Source organism: Ochotona princeps, chromosome 31 (assembly GCF_030435755.1).
Source record: "Ochotona princeps isolate mOchPri1 chromosome 31, mOchPri1.hap1, whole genome shotgun sequence".
Lineage (NCBI taxonomy): Eukaryota > Metazoa > Chordata > Mammalia > Lagomorpha > Ochotonidae > Ochotona > Ochotona princeps.
The window spans coordinates 257,163-276,071 of NC_080862.1; the positions used below are offsets into that span (position 1 = coordinate 257,163).

General features: G+C 44.7%; 1 protein-coding gene across 1 annotated transcript in view; it reads left to right on the plus strand.

Annotated features, from left to right (window-relative positions):
- Positions 1 to 18,909, plus strand: part of PIP5K1B (phosphatidylinositol-4-phosphate 5-kinase type 1 beta) — a 184,328-nt gene that overhangs the window by 101,032 nt on the left and 64,387 nt on the right. The window contains exons 4-6 of the mRNA XM_058657404.1: positions 9,953 to 10,083; positions 15,993 to 16,110; positions 17,219 to 17,371. Of these exons, the coding sequence (XP_058513387.1) occupies positions 9,953 to 10,083; positions 15,993 to 16,110; positions 17,219 to 17,371 (402 nt within the window). The remainder of the gene's footprint in view (positions 1 to 9,952; positions 10,084 to 15,992; positions 16,111 to 17,218; positions 17,372 to 18,909) is intronic.

An 18,909-nucleotide genomic window follows, 5' to 3' on the forward strand; every position in this document is an offset into this window, starting at 1 on the left:
TCTTGAGCTGACAGTTGCAAATCTGCAGTTAGAGGTGAGGTGTCTGGAATGGGAAGGGGAGGTGGCAGAGGCACAAGGCAGTCGGATATGTGTTTGCGCCATGAGAAACACACTTGGAAAAGGCTCAGTTTCGTTCACATAGCTTTTTCTGTCTCAAAGGTGGCAGTGGTTTTCTACATCATGGATCATTGTGTAGATATTTGGAAGATGGTTACTGGTGACATTGAACATCCCTAAGTCTGTTTGTGTGTCACCTGCAGATTGCTTAGAATCCAGCAACAAATGGAGAAAGTCAAGCTTTATGCAGCTGTGTCACTTACTGGTTGCAATCTCCCTAATCAGAGCTTCCCCTAGTTCAGTGATAGGGAGCACGGGGCCCTTGGGCCATGGAAGGCCTGTAAAATCAGTCTGATCTGGCCCTGCAAGGCAAGTGCAGGGAGGTCTTGAAATTTAATAAATCTGTAGTGGTCTAGTTTTTAGTTGATTGTTTTGTATGGCCTACAGATGATATTATAAATATCCTAATGGTCCTTGGCAGAAGAAAGGTTCCCTACCCCTACCAGAAATTGTCCAAGGATCAGGTTTTGGAGTGGGTTAGTAGCCTGTGTTCCCAGCCTGTTTCCTTGATTTGAGGAAAGAAATGGATGAGCAACTGCTGAGATTTCAGATTTTAGAGGAAGCCAGAGGGCACAATAATCTAGCAGTTTTAAAGCTCTCGTTAAAGCTGCTGAGTGAGCCAAACCCTCACCTGTGATGTTTGTTCTGGTCCTAACTGCTCACACTGTGTAAAGTTTGGAACTGCAAGTAACTCCGGACTCTCTTTCTTTGATAGTCCCTATTATTAAGTATTGAATGTGACGAGTTATTTCAAAAAGCCTTGAAATTCAACGGTATGGCCACCTTTGGGGCACTGAAGACATCATAACGAAAAAAACAGATCAAAACAAAACAAAAAACCTATTCCTGGAACTGACATTTTGACACAGCAAATTAAGCCACTGACTATAGTGCCAGCTTTCTGTATCAGGTGCCAGTCTGAGTCTCGACTGCTTCATTGCTGATGTGGATCCCTGTATATGTGTCTTGGAAAGCAGTGAATGATGGCCTATGTTACCCATGTAGGAGATGGGACCTGTGTTCTGCATGTAGGAGATCTGGCTGGAATTGCAGGCTCCAAGTTTCAGTATAGTCCAGTCCCAGCCATTGTGGCCATTTGAGGAGTAAACCAGAGCATGGGAGATTGCTCTCTGTCACTCTGTCTTTCAAATAAAGAAACAGATAAGTTAAATAACAACAAAAAAGGCCTACTCCTAGAAAGGGAAGATGGGTTTAGTGTTGGTTTGTTTGCTTGTCATCACTGTAAAGAACAGATTGTTGCAGTTTCCTTACCATCTTCCAGTGTCTGATTTCGCTTGAAGAAGCTATATCCAAGAGCCCCTTCTTCCGCCCCTCTTCTGTGGTTACACAGTCTGACTGCTCTTCCTGCGCAGTGGAATTCTCCAGGACACAATGAAGGACATTCCGTCCAGGGACACCACAAACAGTGGAATGCACGATGGGGACAAGATGAGGGCATTTGGATTTGAATAGATAATATCCAGTTTTGTACTACATGCATTTTAATTTAAATCACTTTTCATTGTGAAGGATTTGTATGACTACCTTGGGTCTCTATCGCAAGGTCATCTGATTCTCAGTTTTAATTATGTGTACAACCTTGTAAGGTATCATATTTTCCCTTCCTAAATGATGTATTCACAGTGAGCTGTGTTTTGGTTCAGTGAATGAATTGTGACTTTATGCCATGAACAGAGTGCTTTTGGCTTTATGGATGCAGGGTCTTTCTGAACTGGAGATGTGCAAGGTCCATTGTTCTGTCTCCTCTGTGTACCTGCTGTTCTTTGTTCTCCCTCTGTCATGTAACATGACAGCCTAGGACTATCAATAGACATTGGCTATTGAGATAGAATCACATGGAGTATAATCATTATCTCCTTTATTCCCCTTCTCATTTTCAACTCCATAAAACCAGTAAATATTCATCCATCATGCAAGTCTCCCTGTCATGAACTTATAGAGACTAGAGCTCATTTTATAGGTCAAATATATAGCATGTGACTTCTTTTTTTTAAATTTATTTATTTTTATTGGAAAGTCAGATATACAGAGAGGAAGATCTTCTGTCCACCGATTCACTCCCCAAGTGGTCACAATGGCTGGAGCTGAACTGATCCTAACACAGAAGTCAGGAGTTTCTTCCAGGTCTCCCACATGAGTGCAGGGACCCAAGGCTTTGGGCTGTCCTTGACTGCTTTCCCAGACCTCAGGCAGGGAGCTGGATGGGAAGTAGAGCAGCTGGGATTAGAACCGGAGCCCATATGGGATCCCCGTGCATACAAGGTGAGGATTTTAGCCTCTAGGGTACCACGCCAGGGCCATAGCATGTGACTTCTAATGCGACTCCTTATGACTGCAAAAAAAATTTTTTGGCTCCTATTACTCGTGTAAACATCAAATAATTATTGTTTGAACAAATTTTCAAAGTCAAGTTTCTATCTCACTTCTGAAGATAGTTAGGTTCTCTTTCATTTCCTGGATTATTAGACTTCCCCCGTGATAGCATTTGTCGTATTATTTCTGTGGTATTTACATGTTTATGAAGCATGTCCAGATTAGGAAATGATACATGGAAAATACCTACATGAGGTGTAGAGTCAAATGATGCCTAGGTTGAAACCAAGAGTTATAAATGTCCAGTAATTGCGTTTCTGTCACGGGACTGGTGTTTTCCATATTTCAACACACAATCTGCGTAAACTTAGAAGGTTTTTTTCTTAATAATAGTTCTTTGAATATGGAACATGAGCTATCCTCAAAGATTCAGTCTTTTTTTTTTTTTTTTTTAAAGATTCAGTCTTGAGCAAAATTTAGAAATAAGGCTTATCACTGCTGATGACAAGACCCATCCTTTTTCTTGAAAGTAATTGGACAGCTCGTGTATTTTTGCAGTTTCTGTTGAATTGAGAATAGTCACCATCATTTGAGATGGAAATAGCAGAAATGATTAATTTAGAAGGGAAAAGGATTTGTGGTGGGTGGCAATGACGTTTGCTGCATCATATTCTTAGAAACTTAGGCTGTTAGAACTAGAAGCATCTCTGATAAAACTGTTCATTAGCTTTTGAGAAAACACAGCTCCGGATACTTTTAAGTCCCTGGGCCAAGAAGGTGTTGAGTATAGGAGGGCAAATTGGAGCTCAAGTGGGAGCTTCAGGGTCCTTTCTCAGCACACTGCACTCTTCTCCAGCACCTGTGGTGGTGTCCCTGGCGTTTCCAGATTACACCATCTGCCACAGGTAAGTCTTACTGATTGAGTTCCATTTAAGTATTTCCTATGCACAAATGACCATAATTCTCTCTGTGCAATTTACCTTCAAGAAGTACTCTTTAATCAGTTGTGGGACATGGGAACCTCTGAATATCGGGAGGATGGACAGCTATATTCAGAATGCAAGCACTATGCTACCTCAGCATTTCTTTAAGATTTATTTTTATTTTTCTTGGAAAGTCAGATATACAAAGAGGAGGAGAGACAGAGAAGAAGATCTTCCATCCATTAATTCACTCCCCAAGTGGCCGCAGCGTCTGGAGTTGGGCTGATCTGAAGCCAGGGACATGGAGCCTATTCCTGATCTTCATGTGAGTGCAGGGTCCCAAGGCTTTGGGCCATCCTCAGCTGTTTTCCCAGACCACAGGCAGGGAGCTGGTTGGGACGTGGGGTCACCAGGATTGGAACCAGCACCAATATGGGATCCTGGTGCATGCAAGGCAAGGACTTTAGCCACTAGGCTACCGTGCCGGACCCTACCTCAGAATTTTTAAAAACCAGGATCAGGGCCAAAAAGATCAGAAGCAAACTCCTTTCCTACTGCTTTCCCATTGCTGTTTTTGTTGTTTTTAGTTTTGTTGTTTATTTTCAATAACATCATTGCAAAGGTGGGCATTTGGCCTCATGGTTAAACTGCCAGTCAATACATCTGCATCCCATATTGGCATGCTTGTTCCAGTGTTCAGCTCTGTTTCCTCGTTTGAACTTTTCCTAATGCAAGACCCTTGGAGGCAGTGGTGACAACTCAAGAGTTTGGGTTCCTGTTATCCACAACACAGACATGGTTTAAGTGTTTGGGTCCCAGTTTCAGCCTGCCCCCAGTCCTAACCTTTGGGGACATTTGAGATTAAAACATTCTATCATCTCTCTCTCTCTCTCTCTCTCTCTCTCTCTCTCTCTCTCTTTCTCTCTCTCTCTCCATCCCTGTCTTTCAAGGAAACAAATATTTAAAAACTAGTATCACTTCAGCACTTGGCTAGGTTAAAAAAAAAACAAACCAGCTGTAATTTAAAAATGTTCTTGACAAACCTGTGATGTAAGTTATTCCATTTACATGCATGATATAAACAGAAAGAATGGATCAGCCGTCAACATGGAACTTTCACCTGTAGGTACGTTTAGATGAAGTTGTAGTTCCCAACTTTCCTTGCTCCCCCCACTCTGCTAAAGGGAATATTTAATGATGCTGGATATGCTTTTGTCTTATATGATATTGTTCTCCTGGATGAAGATCAGGGATGCTGTTGAACACCCTGTATTTCACAGAACAGGCCCCAGCAGTGGAGACCTGTTTAAGCCATAATGTCAGTCATGGCATTGTGAAAAAAAGTCTGGCCTGTGGCAATTTGTGACCTGTGTGTTAACTTGGCTTTAGTACGCCATGTAGAGAACTGATTAACTTAGAAAGAACTTGACTTATAGAAGAAATATATCTGGTATGGTGTGTGGCTTGGAGAATTTTTCTTGCCCGTTTGGGGAAGGGAGGAAATTAGAGCCCATTCTTTTCAGTTAGGGTTAACAGTTCCCATGCTGACCTGCATGTCCATTCATTTTTTCTCTTCTCTCTTCTCTCTCTGTCTCTCTCAGACTGGAGGGGAAATAAGCTTTCCTTTGCTCTTCTGTCTGTGACTCAGAATTGTGATCAAGGATTCTGTGACTGTTTAGATATGTTGTTTTGTTTGGGTGTGATGACATTATTTGGACAAACATACAAAGAATTTAAAAGAATGATTAAAAATATTAAGAATTGCTTTACCTTTACCTATTCTTTTGCAAAAACAGCTGCTGTCATGGCACCCTATGCCAGGTGGAGAATCAACCCTTAACATGGTCAAGCCTTGGCAGAGAACATTATGGTGGCAGCAGTGGCTGAGGAATGAGAAGGGTCCAGGAAGAGAAGAATTGGTTAGGAGGCTATTAGTGCATTCCTCATGTGCTGTGTTCTACTAAGGAGCTGGGTGTAGTAAGAATGATTTGTGTTTCCTTGTTCTTTTTTGAACCTTTGAAAGAAAATTTCCATATTGTTTGGGTTTTTTCCCCCATTGCAAAGTGCTTGCATTCCAAACAAGTGAAATCATGGGCCACAGCCACAAGTATTTCCAGTCCTGCTCATTTTGTAGGGCAGATGGTGTGGCGATATTCATCCTTGGACAACAAGCCCTTCACTGCAGATCCGACGTATCAGCAGCCGTGGTTCCTGACTTCAGGTCCACCTGTGGCACTGTCCAACAGTCCTGGGTGGTATTTCGTGGAGATGACTAACAGTCATTTTTGTCCACTTCAGTCCCCAGAGTAAGATATTCTGATATTCTTGGGAATATCTATAACTCTTTCCCAGCCAAAAAGCAGAAAATTTCCCCCAATCCCTGTTCCATGCTGGGTATTGTTACTTTACCTAGTTGCAGAGATCCTCAGCTTTGAGCCAGGAGAAACACAGCCCTGTAACTCGGAAGGGTGTCAAGGAATGAGGAATGGATGCAGACATCTAGGAAACAAGCCAGTGGCCATGGGGTGAGAAAGCAGGTGCGAGAGAATCAAAGGCCTAACCTGGCTCTCTTGCTTTTCTACATCTTCAGTGCTTAGAAACCACGCGTTACAAATCTAACGTCCATGGTTCCAAAGGAGAATGTAGGTAGGAGGAAAATCACCATAGATTTAATTCTAGATTAGACTTCGAATTGTAGAGGATACATGGGCAAAGTGTGCTTAAACAACAAATATGAACATTATCCCCCAAAGTTCAGTGCTGTCCTGGTTGTGGATATTCTTCCAGGGTAAATGTCTAAATGAACCCTGTCATTATCAATGTATAAACTTACAGGAAAAGCTGCATTTGATACTAGCATTGTGGAAAGAAATCTAGGCCTTATCTTTCAGACGTACAGACTTTCTGAGGGTTGGGGTGAGATAGAAAATGTTGCAAGCAGGTTGACATTACATATAACATACTTTTTAAATGATTACAGCATAATTTTAAGTGCTATTACATAAATGTTGACGTGCATATAATAAATAAAGTTGTAAGTGCGTAAGATATCTCAGGAGAAATAATTATATTACAGGTTACTAAATACTTAGAACCAATCTTTCTACCCAAGACATACAATTCCAAATTATAAAGCTCTTTTAGATAAATACTGTTATTAACATTTCAGATCTTTTGTTTGTTTCAAATTCAGGTACTAATAATTCTTTTAATAATTGCTATAAAGGCTACGACATAGCCTGTGTACATTCCTTCCACTGCAGTGATGCCTAGGCAGCCTCAGGGGTCCTGGGAACTTGGGGTGGGGGCCAATGGAGCCGAGCAGGCCTAGGAACTCCCCAACATGTTTGGGTCCCAGGTGGGCAGGGTTGTGGGGTGGGGTTAGGGACCTAAGCTGCCATACTGGTGTGGTATGCTGCTGGGCTGGGCTTGTGGACTCGTTAACAAGCTTGAGTCCCATCTAGACGGAGGGGTGGAGTCCCAGCTGGCACATGTGCTGCAGGACTGACTCGGGGGTGCCAGGTAGGCGGGCAGGGCTCCAAGCTAGAGAACCCATGTGCTTGCAAGCTTGGAGCTGTAGATTGATCAGGGAAGCAAGTATAGGATATGTGGAAGGGGATATGTTAGAGGTGAAGAATGGTTCCTGGGGAACTTCTGCCAACAAGGCCACTGTACTTATAAGTAAACGAAGCAATTTAGAGGAGGGAAGCTGGAGGACCTTTCTGGGTCAGACCTGCCCACATGAGAGACCTTAGCTGGGGTTGTTAGCACCAATCACCCCTGACCACCACCCATTGGTGTACACTGAAGCTAAGGCTGGGAGCTTACCTGGCAGGGCTAGATCTCAGTACCCACAGTCAGTATCAGGACATGGGATTGGTCACGTTAGGCTGGGCCATGACACTAACCAGCATGTGAGACCCATGCCAAGCTAGGCTAGACAGTCACACCCACTGATTTATAAGAAAGCCACGGATGGGGGCAGACTGGGTAGGGCTAAGCTGCAGCACCCAGCAGCAGGAATTGAGATGGTAGTGGACTAGGCCAGGCCAGGCTGCAGTATCCAATGGTAAAGGCCAAGACAGGGAATGGGCTATGTTGGGCTGGGTCAGAGCAACCACTGGCATGTGTGAGATCTGTGGCTGGGAACAGGCCAGGTCAGGGAGCTAAGGGGACACTCTGATGGGATTGTAGTTCCTACTGGTGAGCTGGACATGGCTTTGGGATCCCTCAGCATGGGTGTGGACTGGGTCTGGGGTATACCAGACTGGGCTAGACTCCAGCACTGGCTGGTGCTCACAAGAGCCGGGGTGAGTGTAGGATAGGCTGGGCTAGCTCTTGGCACCTACTGAACCATGCAAGAAATGGTTCTGGGGGTGAAGTTGGCAATGGTTGGACTGTAACATCCAACATTAAGAGCCGGAATGGGTGAAGAATAGTCACAATTTATGCTCTGTAGAATTCACAATTGCATTAAGAAAAACTCCCAGGAAAAAGCATGCAACCTTTTGTGTTTTTGTACTTCTATAGGGGTTATTTTTGTAAATGCAGTTTAATATTGCTTGCTATGAAATAATCAAATGTAGTTATTCGTGTGTGACCAGAAAAATGAAAATTCTTAAGTTTAAAGGAAACGTGTAGAAAGCACACATGATCTTCACCAATGATCAGAAAATGAGAACTAAAACAGCAAGACTGGCAGAACTGAGCAGCATTGCTGGTGCTGCTGTGGGGCGGTTCTGATGACAAGAGCCTCCTCAGGCTCTGTTACTGAGTTTATGAACTGATGAAACCCCAGAAGGCTCTTGACAGGACCTATCAAAAGTATGAATGTGCATGTCCATTAACTCAACAGTTGTTTTAGTGCTGCAGGATACTCAAGAAATAAATGTGTGGGAATATATGAACAAAGAACTTCATTGTAGTATTATTTCTTATTAAAAAGAGAGGACAAGAACCCTAAAGCCCATCAACAGGAGAGTAGTTGCAGGCCCGGCGTGATAGCGTAGTGGTTAAGGTCCTCACCTTGCACGCGCAGGGATCCCATATGGTCACCGGTTCTAATCCCAGCGGCCCCACTTCCCATCCAGCTCCCTGTTTGTGGCCTGAGAAAGCAGTCGAGGATGGCCCAAAGCCTTGGATTCCTGCACCTGTGTGGGAGTTCCGGAAGAGCTCCTTACTCCTGGCTTCAGATTGGCTCAGCTTGGGCCGTTGTGGTCACTTGGGGAGTGAATCTTCGGATGGAAGATCTTCCTCTCTGTCTCTCCTCCTCTCTGTATATCCACCTTTCCAATAAAAATAAATCTTAAAAAAAAAAAGAGTAGTTACAACAACTGTGAGGACCCATAGACTAGGATGAAGTCTGTATAGGTGGATGTAGACGGATATTATCTGAAAACAAAGTTACAACAAAGCATGGGTAGTCGGAACTTATTTTTGTTTTTTAATGCCTGTGCATATGGATACTTCAAATATTTCATGGGAAATGAAAGCAGTTTATTTGGGTGCAGAGCATGTTGAAAACTTGGCATATTCTTTTCCTGACATGTAGTTCCAGTCTGTACAGAAAGCCTCAAATTCAACAACCAGCAGACATTCCTGGAGAAGAGTGGAAAGGACTTGTTTGTGTCTTAGTTTGTATAATTGAGAGAGTAACAATTAAACCATATGTTTAACCGCATGAGTTATGGTTGAATTACTTTAATGAGCAACGCAATCTTTGGACATTTTCAGTTTGCGCACTTTGAGTCTGCTTTGTGCTTTGAATGAAGAGTATTTGCTTGTAAATCTATGACTTACGAACACTTGGAGTGTAAGAGCAAGAATGGTGGTGATGGTGACTTAAGCACCGTTAGAGTTTGGTTTTCCCTCGTTTAGCAGCATGGAGGTATGCACCTGCCTCTGCAGACACCGGAGACACAGGTTTCTCTCTAGTTTTCTGCCATCCTCAGTGTAGCCTCCAGATGACCCCTGGAGAGAGCACACCCATCCACGTTAGGGTGTGATCTCAGACTTGAGCGTGTGATTTCCTCCCGTATCTTAATGACCAGAAAGCCCCCTCCAGATGACCACAGTGGCCAAGGATGGGTTCAAAGCCATGAGCCAGGAGCTTCTTCAGGTCTCCTCCACGAATGGTGAGGCCCAAACCCCTGGGCCATCTTCCTCTGCTTTCTGCAGACCATTGACATGGAGCAGCATGTTGTTTTCAGAACTAGAGAAAAGAAAAACAGAGTACAAGAGCAGTGGAATTCCTACCTTCTAGTTCACTCCCCAAATTCCCACAATAGCCAGGGCTGGACTAGGGCAAAGCCAGGGCCAAGTTACTTCATCTTCATCTCACACGTGGATTAGGGATGATATTACTTAAGTCACTGCCACTGATTCCCATGGTCAGTATTAGCAGAAAGCTTGGGTCAAGAGCCTGAGCTAGGAATCTAATCCAAGCACTGTGATGTGGGACGTTGGCATCTTAACTGCTAGCTTTAAAAGTTCACTCCATCATCCCAGTTTGCTGCTTTTAGCATTCAACTAGGCCTTGACTGTTGAGGCTAACATTGAAATTCCTGTTTTCTTTGCAGACTGCATCATCTGCTATCAAAGGTGCTATTCAGCTGGGAATAGGGTACACGGTGGGCAACCTCACTTCTAAGCCGGAACGAGACGTTCTCATGCAAGACTTTTATGTGGTGGAAAGCGTGTTCCTGCCCAGGTGAGAACATTGTAAGAACTTGGGACGAGTTCCATGCTGACGAAGCTCCCTTGTAATATCCGTACAACATATGTTTACTTATGGCAATGTCTGTGTTAGCTTTTGGCAAAGACAGAGCTGTCCCAATGATTGTTTCTTCTGTTGCATCTGAGTGACCTGCGAGTTTTCTGTGGAGATGGTCAGTGGGATTCATCATCAGTGGGGTTGTGAGGAATGCCTGGAAGGCCACCTGGATAAAGAATATGAGATCCAGTGGGGGGGAGTGCAGAAGTCTTCCAGGAACGTCTGTTGTGGCTGTAGAAAGAGAGGACTTGCATGCAGCTGCAACCGCGCCAGGCTTTTGTTCTTTTTATTGTAGGAGAATGGACTTGGGCACAGACTTGGGCCTCACATCAGAGTTTAGTCTCATAGTTGCTCTGTTGTGGTGACTTCAACTTTCCTCCAGAAAACAGTTGAGGATCTGTTGTTGTGCTGCCATGTTCACAAAGCAGCAAAGTTATCGGGGAGGGGGAAAAAATCAGTTGTTCAAAACAAATGCCTCCGAACATGAGTGGTGCTGATGGCTGCACAACATGTGAATGTAACTGATGCCACAGAATCATCCCCTTAAAAGTATTAAAATGGTTGAATTTTATATTGTGTTTATTTTTGCCAAAGTTAGATATGCAAAATTCTGTAACCACCATTTTGTATGGAGAGAAGTCATCATCTCTTTAAAATCTCTTCAGAATAAGTCATTTGGTTATTTGTGACTGGGCTTGAGTAAGTTTGACTGGGCTTGAGGAAGTTTGGCTGGGGGAAATCTTTTTACCTTAGGTTCTCATTGTCTTATTTTAAATGCATTTTTTCAGAGGATGATATTTACAAATTTATTTCTGTGTCCAGCTGTCAACTGCCTAAAAATGCAATCTACAGGTGAATGTTCAGTAACTCCCATATAGACAGGTGAACATAAATTTTAAGTAGTCAGCTAAAAACTCGATCTGGCTTTGTTTTGCACATTTTTAAGAGTTTTTTTTTTTTTTATTTAACTTCATTAATTACATTGTATTATGTGACTCCCGAAGCCTCCAACCCACCACTGTCCCCACCCAACTCACTCAAACCTCAGGTTCTTGCAGTTTGCCTCTTCCTCTGGTGGGAACCCTCGCCGCGGATGCGTCTCCCAGCTACTGCGTCTGTTGCTGGTCTCGGGGGGTGTAGGCGGGTGGAACCTGGAGGCTGCGGCGGTCCCGGCGGGGCTTGGCGACCAGGGTGGGCAGATGCCAGCGGGTCCCGGTGACTCAGGGTCCTGGTGTCCGCAGCGGGGGGAGTCCTGGCGGGTCCTGGTGACCAGGGTGAGCAGATGCCAGCAGGTCCCGATCACCGCTGGTCCTCACGGCCACAGCCTCTGCGGGTCGGTTGGCGGCTTTCAGCGTCTGTGGGTGGGTCGGTTGGTGGCTTTCAGCGTCTGCATTCAAAGGTGACTCAGCAGGTCAGGAGCGGAAAGTCGTCTTCCCTGCCCTTCGTTTTGTTTTTCCCTGGTTGCTCTTCCGAGTTGTGTGGATTTTTTTGGTTCCACACTGTCCAGGGAACTTCACGTTCTTCTCCCTGTAGTTCTATGCTGCTCCACTTACGCTTTTGTCGCGTTCTAGTCCTCTCTGTCTGTGAGCTCTCTCACAGTCTTCCTCCTATGTCGGCCATCTTGCGAGTCTCCCCATTTTTAAGAGTTAAGTTGGTCTTCAGGCAACTTTAAAATTTGCTTCTCTCAGATTTCTTAATGAGCAAAACAGCAAGATTTCAGTAAGAAAAGGACAGCCCGAAGGTCTAAAATACAAGCGTTGCTCATGAAACCATTCCCCTTTCACTCGTTGGAAACTTTTCCCTTGTTTGTTTTTAGCAAGTCTGTTTGTCACTCTGGAAAGAGTGATGAAATTTGCTTCTCTTGAAATTCATGAGAGTGTGAGTTTCCCTTTGGGTTCTGATATTTTTTTAGGATCATAATTCATTTTTAAAAAAGATTCATGTATTTGAAAGGCAGAATGATGGAGAAGGAAGTAGAGAGAGAAAGGAAATCTTCCACCTGCTAATTTGCTCTCCAAACTGGTAGGTGGAGACCAGGAACCTGGAACTCCATATGAGTTTCCCACAGGACTAGTAGGTGCCCAAGTGCTTAGGCCATCTGCCACTATGTTCTTAGACACATTAGCAGAGAGCTGGATTAGAAGCAGAGCAACCAAGACTTGAGCAAACAGTCTGCTATGGGATGCCAATATAGCAAGTTTGGCCTAATATGGCTCAGTGCTAGGCACTAAGGTAATATTTCCCATAAATGTGGTTTCTTTTTTTTAAAGATTTATTTTTTTTAAAAGATTTTATTAATTTTTATTACAAAGTCAGATATACAGAGAGGAGGAGAGACAGAGAGGAAGATCTTCCGTCCGATGATTCACTCCCCAAGTGACCACAACGGCCGGTGCTGTGCCGATCCGAAGCCGGGAACCAGAACCTCCTCCGGGTCTCCCACGCAGGTGCAGGGTCCCAAGGCTTTGGGCCATCCTCGACTTCTTTCCCAGGCCACAAGCAGGGAGCTGGATGGGAAGTGGAGCTGCCGGGACTAGAACTGGCGCCCATATGGGATCCCTGTACATTCAAGGCGAGGACTTTAGCCGCTAGGCCACGCCGTGGGCCCATAAATGTGATTTGTAAGTTTTCTGGCTCTCAGGATCTTTAGGACCTCTGCCCGGACATGTCACCTTTTTTTTTCTTGATGGCAAGACCAGAAGAAATGAAAAACTTTTGTGGAGGCTGATGATCGCACAGCAGTGAATATGAGCTGTCCACAGCTGACAGTGAGTTCAGGGGCTGATGGTAGTTGCCACTGAAGACGTGTATGTCAGGAAGAGGAGGTGCTCCCTCAGCCTTGCCCATCTCCTCCTCTGCTCACAGGAGCCATTCAGTACCCCTCAGTAGAGCACATGGCTGGGCAGTTCGGAAAATGGCCCAAGCACAGCTCCTTAGGAACTGACTATATGTGCGGATTCTTGGGTTCCGCACCAGTACAACTTCTTGGGCAGATGAATGTTTAAATTGTGATTGATTTCCTGTGTCCACAATAAATGACACCACAGAATGCATTGTTTGGTTTTGGGATTTAGGCTGTCATCAAATTCTGACTTTTAAAGATTGGCTTCTAAAAGTAGTGCAGCCTCCCATGGCATCATGCAGCCCTCGTGTACCCAGGGCAGAGCTGGACAGGAACGGGAAGCTAACTCCAGCAGATTTCTTTTTATTGGGAAGTCAGATATACAGAGAAGAGGAGAGACAGAGAGGAAAATCTTCCTTCCAATGATTCACTCCCCAAGTGACTGCAACGGCTGGAGCTGAGTTGATCCGAAGCCAGGAGCCAGGAGCTTCCTCTGGGTCTCCCACATGGGTACAGGGTGCCAAGTCTTTGGGCCCTCCTCGACTGCATTCTCAGGCCACAAGCAGGGAGCTGGATGGGAAATGCGGATGCAGGGACTAGAACTGGTGCCCAAATGGGATCCCGGCATATTCAAGGCTGGCACTTCAGCCACTAGACTACCACGCCAGGTCCAGATGTGTCTTTTTAAAAACTGGCTTCCTCCCATGGCATCGTGTAGCCCTCATGTACCCAGGCAGAGCTGGTCAGAAATGGGAGGCTGGCTGAGGCAGATGTGTCTTTTGTTTTGTTTTGCTGTGTTTTCCTGTTGAGAAGGATTGTCTAATTTAGCAAGAGAGAGAGCTGATTTATATCACACCAAAGGAAGAATGATATGGAAACTAAGGACACAGTACCTTGTATGAATTGGCAGAGGCAAGTAATGACACCTGAAGCTGCTTTTATGGAGCCTAATTTACCAAGGTTCAGTCTGATGGCTGGGTAAAGTCACCAGTTGTTTGTTACTGGATTGTTGTATCACCTGTGCCCTGTTTTGTCACTTTTTTTCTGTGTTTATACTGTATGTTAAGACAAAACTTGTCCTTCCCTTGCCCTGCCACACAGTGAGTATGGTCACACCTACTGAGCAAACGCTTGGCTAGTTAGCGTCCCTTCGTGAAACCAGTACTGGTCACCTGGGAGTCGCTAATCCACTGGTTTGGTCAAATGGCCCCAACCCCACAACTGGTGGCTACAGTTTGAAATAAAGGAAGCTCACCAAGCAACAAAGCTCTTGATCTCAGCCCTGAAAATGGAATTCATTTCCTCCCGTTGCTTAGCACCCAATCTGTCAGTCCACTACCACAAAAATAGGGCCTGGTTATCAAGCTCTAAACCACATGAGCAAAAGCAGTGACATTCATAGTCCGCACACACAAGAACACCACCTAATCAATGTTCATCAAAGCATCCACTTAGCCATCTGCCTATACAATGTGAGGGCCCTAAGCAGAAGTCGTTGAGGCTCTTAGCGGGGCGTAGGGGAGCTGGAAGCATAACTGAAGCCTGGAAAGAAGACTGACAGGTGCTTGGCGTCTACGTTAAGGTGCTCTTACTTTTGGCTTATCTGCTGTCCTGGAGTGGTCTGACCTCCCTGTCTTTTTGTTCCCGACCAGTGTGTAACCATTATTTCTCTCCCTGGACTTTGGCTTCTGTATCTGTGCAATGGTGAACTCCAGGTGGTGGCTGACCTTTCCTCTAGCATCAACATTATGCAATTCTCAGCGCCCACTGCCATTAGGGTGTGTGTGTGTGTGTGTGTGTTTATCTCCTATCACAGTGCCTGGGTTTGAGTCCACTCAACTTCTGTCTCAACTTACAGGCAGCTCAAGGACCTGGGTCCTGGCTGCTCATGGAAAGACCTAGATGGAATTCCAAGCTCCTGGTTTGGGCTTAATCCACTCCTGGCTGTTGTGCCATTTCAGGAGTGAACCACTGGATAGAAGTTATCTCCCCAAACTACGATCTCCTGCCTTCCTTCCCTCCCTCCATTCCTTCCTCTGCCTTCCAATTTCTTCCAATATCTTCCTGCCATCTTGCTTGCTCCTTCCTTCAGTCCTTCCTCTGTTGCTCTGCTTTTCAAATAATCAAAATAAATTCTCATTCTCTCTATATATGTCTGTATGGTCTCAGATGGCCAGTCGAGTGAACTCTACTCAGAAGGAGTGGATGCCAGAATACCAGAGCTAGTCTATGATTAAAGTAACACTGGGGCCAGAGGGACACAGAGAAAAGAAGACAAGATAAAAGATTGTCCTCCTAAATATCTTTTTCATTGTTAAAACACCCTTTCCTTCATGACATGCTAGAAATCATGCCATGCGTTCGCTTAGTTATTTAGATTCTTGGTAAAATAAAGCTGAAAATCAATATTGGCATCCACAGTTTTGTTGTGGGTCCCATGGAACCTCTGCTCAAAACCCCTTCGCTGAAGTGACCGAAGTTTCAATTATGCCGAGAGAGAAGTGGGTTGTTTTTATTTCCTTGCTCTGCACAATGTATGAAAGCATTGAAGATAGACATCTTCAATCTGGAAATGTAGACATCTACCCTTCATCGGGTCCAGTTTTGCTGAGTAAGTTCGGATGCTGAGCAGGGTCTCTAAGAGGTAACTGCCGACCCATGCCTAGAGAGTCTGCAGGAGACTGCAGTGGAGCAGATGGCAGCTTAGCCACACCTTTCTCAAAGTGGTTTCAGTGTGAGGATGGGACCATTTTCCCAGGAAGAAGACATAAAAGTGGGTGGGTGGGTGGTGAGCACACTGGTTGGCAGGGAATCGCTGTGTGGGGTGGCCGTAACCACTTGTTGTATCTGTTTTTAATTCATGGCCATTGCTCTTTGTGACATGGGTTGCTTTCTCCGGAGATGAAGTTGGCCTAACAGAGCCAGTAGAGCTGGAATATGGAGTCCTACGTGTCTTTTCTAATGTCCTCTCTGTATGTGTCTCTCCTGAATATTTTACCGGCAGTGAGGGAAGCAATCTGACCCCTGCACATCACTTCCCAGACTTCCGATTCAAGACATACGCTCCACTGGCCTTCCGCTACTTCAGAGAACTTTTTGGTATCAAGCCTGATGATTACTTGGTAAGAACCTGCAGCTTCACTTCCTCCTCAAGGAGTGTGTGATGTAACCATTTGTCTCATAGCAATAGTGACAGTGGCTTTTTTCACTTATTCTGTTAAGCTCTAGGGGCATAGTAAAAGTTCCACATTTTATAATGATTGTAAATTTATATTCAAGAGATGCAATTTGACTTTGCTACCTTTTTTTAAAAAGGTATATTTTTTATTATTGGAAAGTCAGATGTACAGAGAGGAAGATATTACGTTCGCTGATTCACTCCCCAAGTAACTGCAACAGCCAGAGCTGCGGCGCCAATCCGAAGGCAGGAGCCAGGAGCGCCTTTCTGGGTCTCCCATGTGGATGCAGGGTCCCAAGGCTTTGAACTGTCCTCAACTGCTTTCCCAGGCCACAAGCAGGGAGCTGGATGGGAAGCAGGGCCACCAGGATTAGAACTGGCGCTCATATGGGATCCCAGCGTGTGCAAGGCAAGGACTTTAGTTACTAGGTTACTGTGCCGGTCCCTGACTTGCTACTTTTAACACATAGCTCAGAAACTGCTATAGTAATTGATATTTAAGTAAGTGCAGTATCAGTTTCTACTTCAGTTAATTGTTCTAACAGAAATAATTAGTACTAAAAATCCTTGTGAGTTTTGCTGACTAGAATCTGTGTGAAATCCTCTCTGTTTTAGTTGCCTGATTTATGCCATTCAGTTCCAACTCACATTGACCCACAACTGTTTTCACCTTGACCTACAGATTTTAATAACATTTTGTTAAAAGTGGTTGGTTTTGTACGCAGGCTCTTTTGAAGCATGTTTTTACATTCACTGGGGGCATGTTTTATGCCTGGCTCTTCATGTCTCTGCACACCGTGAGGAACCATGAGACACGATTATGTTTGCATGTTTCAAAGCGTCCTGGTTCCCAGTGCTGAACGCATTAAAGGGGATGGCTCCAGCATATCTTTGGAAATCCCATGAACAACCCTCTTAGGGTACTCATGGACACCTTTGAAAGCTCGTAGAGAATTTCAACCCGGCCCACGAAGCCTCATTGTGCTGTGATTGTCCTAAGAACCATTCTGTATACTAAGTGTGTTGTTGGCTGTTTGTGTTTACCCCCCTAGTATTCCATCTGTAGTGAGCCTCTGTTGGAACTGTCCAACCCTGGGGCCAGTGGCTCCTTGTTCTTCGTGACCAGCGATGATGAATTTATCATCAAAACAGTTCAGCACAAAGAAGCTGAGTTCCTCCAGAAGCTCCTGCCGGGATATTACATGGTAAGTGTGTGCCCACAAGCAAAGCTTGTGCTTTAGGCTGACTTAATTCTCGCCACAGTCTTTTTCCCAAATGACTCTTCCCTCTGGTGAATTTCATTTTGTGATGAGTTTATACCATGGCATTCATCAAGCAGATTTTAAGAAATGAATACGCACCGAGTGATAGAACACTCGTGTGGAGTCACAGTCCTGGTTCAAATCTCAGCCTCCATCACAATGGTTCAGTGATTAATCTCACCTTGTATGTGCTGGAATCCAATCTGGGTGCCGGTTCATATCTGAACTACTCCACTTCCCATCCAGCTCCCTGCTTGTGACCTGGAAAAGCAGATGACACAAAGCCTTAAGGACCTTGACCCGCATGGGAGACCCACAGAAGCTCCTGGCTCCTGTCTTAGAATTGGTTCAGTTCCAACTATCACAGCCACTTAGAGTAAACCAGTGGATGGAGAATCTTTCTCTCTGTATCTCCGTCTCTCTATAAATCTGCCTTTCCAATAAAAAAATTGTTTAAAAAGTTTAAAAAAAAAAAAATCTCAGCCTCGTTATGCCTTATGGGTTCAGCAGTAAATGACACAGTTCCTGGGGTCTTAGTTTCCTAAGGCTTTCAAAGCTAAGAAACGGTAACTACCTGATACAGTTGTTGGCCCAAAGGATAGACACAGGAAACAGGATAAAGAAAGAGAGGCCTCTAGGCCCGGCGCAATGACTCTATGGCTAAACCCTCACTTTGCAAGTTCCAGGATCCCATATGGGCGCCAGTTTATGTCCCAACTGCTCCACTTCCCTTCCAAGTCCCTGCTTGTGGCCTGAGAAAGCAGTAGTGGATGGTCCAAAGCCTGGAAACCCTGTACCCACAGGGGAGACCTGGAAGAAGCTCCTGGCTCCTGCCTCCGTCCTCCTGCTGCCTGCCTCATGTCTTCGGATCAGCTCAGCTCCAACCATCGCAGTCATTCGCGGAGTGAACCAGCTGATGGCAACTTTCTCTCTACCTCTTCTTCTCTCCGTAAATCTGATCTGCCTTTCCAATAAAAATAAATGAATCCCTTTAAAGAAAAGTCCTCGCAAAGCTCTTTGCAGCTTTATGTAGTAGTGATATGAATGAGTAACAATAATCCGTTGCTTACCATGTGTTAAGTCTTCAGTGCGTGGCATTCATTAACTTATTTAGTCATCAATGCTGGATATTACAGTTGTCATCACCATTTTGCAGATGAACTGATCAAGGCAAAGGTAACTTGACTTATTTGCCACCAGTTATGCAGCTAAATATCTGCGGAGATGTGCCTGGTAGGCAACATTTGTAACCTTGTACTACATACCATCCTTTATCTTGTGTGAGCTCTTCCTAATGGCTGCTGTAGAATTTGGGATTTCATAGGTTCGATATGATAGCATGAAAGCCATCTTTTGTATAATGCTAAGACAAAGGAACAATATCTTGGCCTAGCAAGATTTGCTAGGCATTTAGTCCAAATTTTCAAAAGAGCAACCGTTCCCCCTAAGTATTCCTGTGATTTTTTTTTTAGAAAACATTT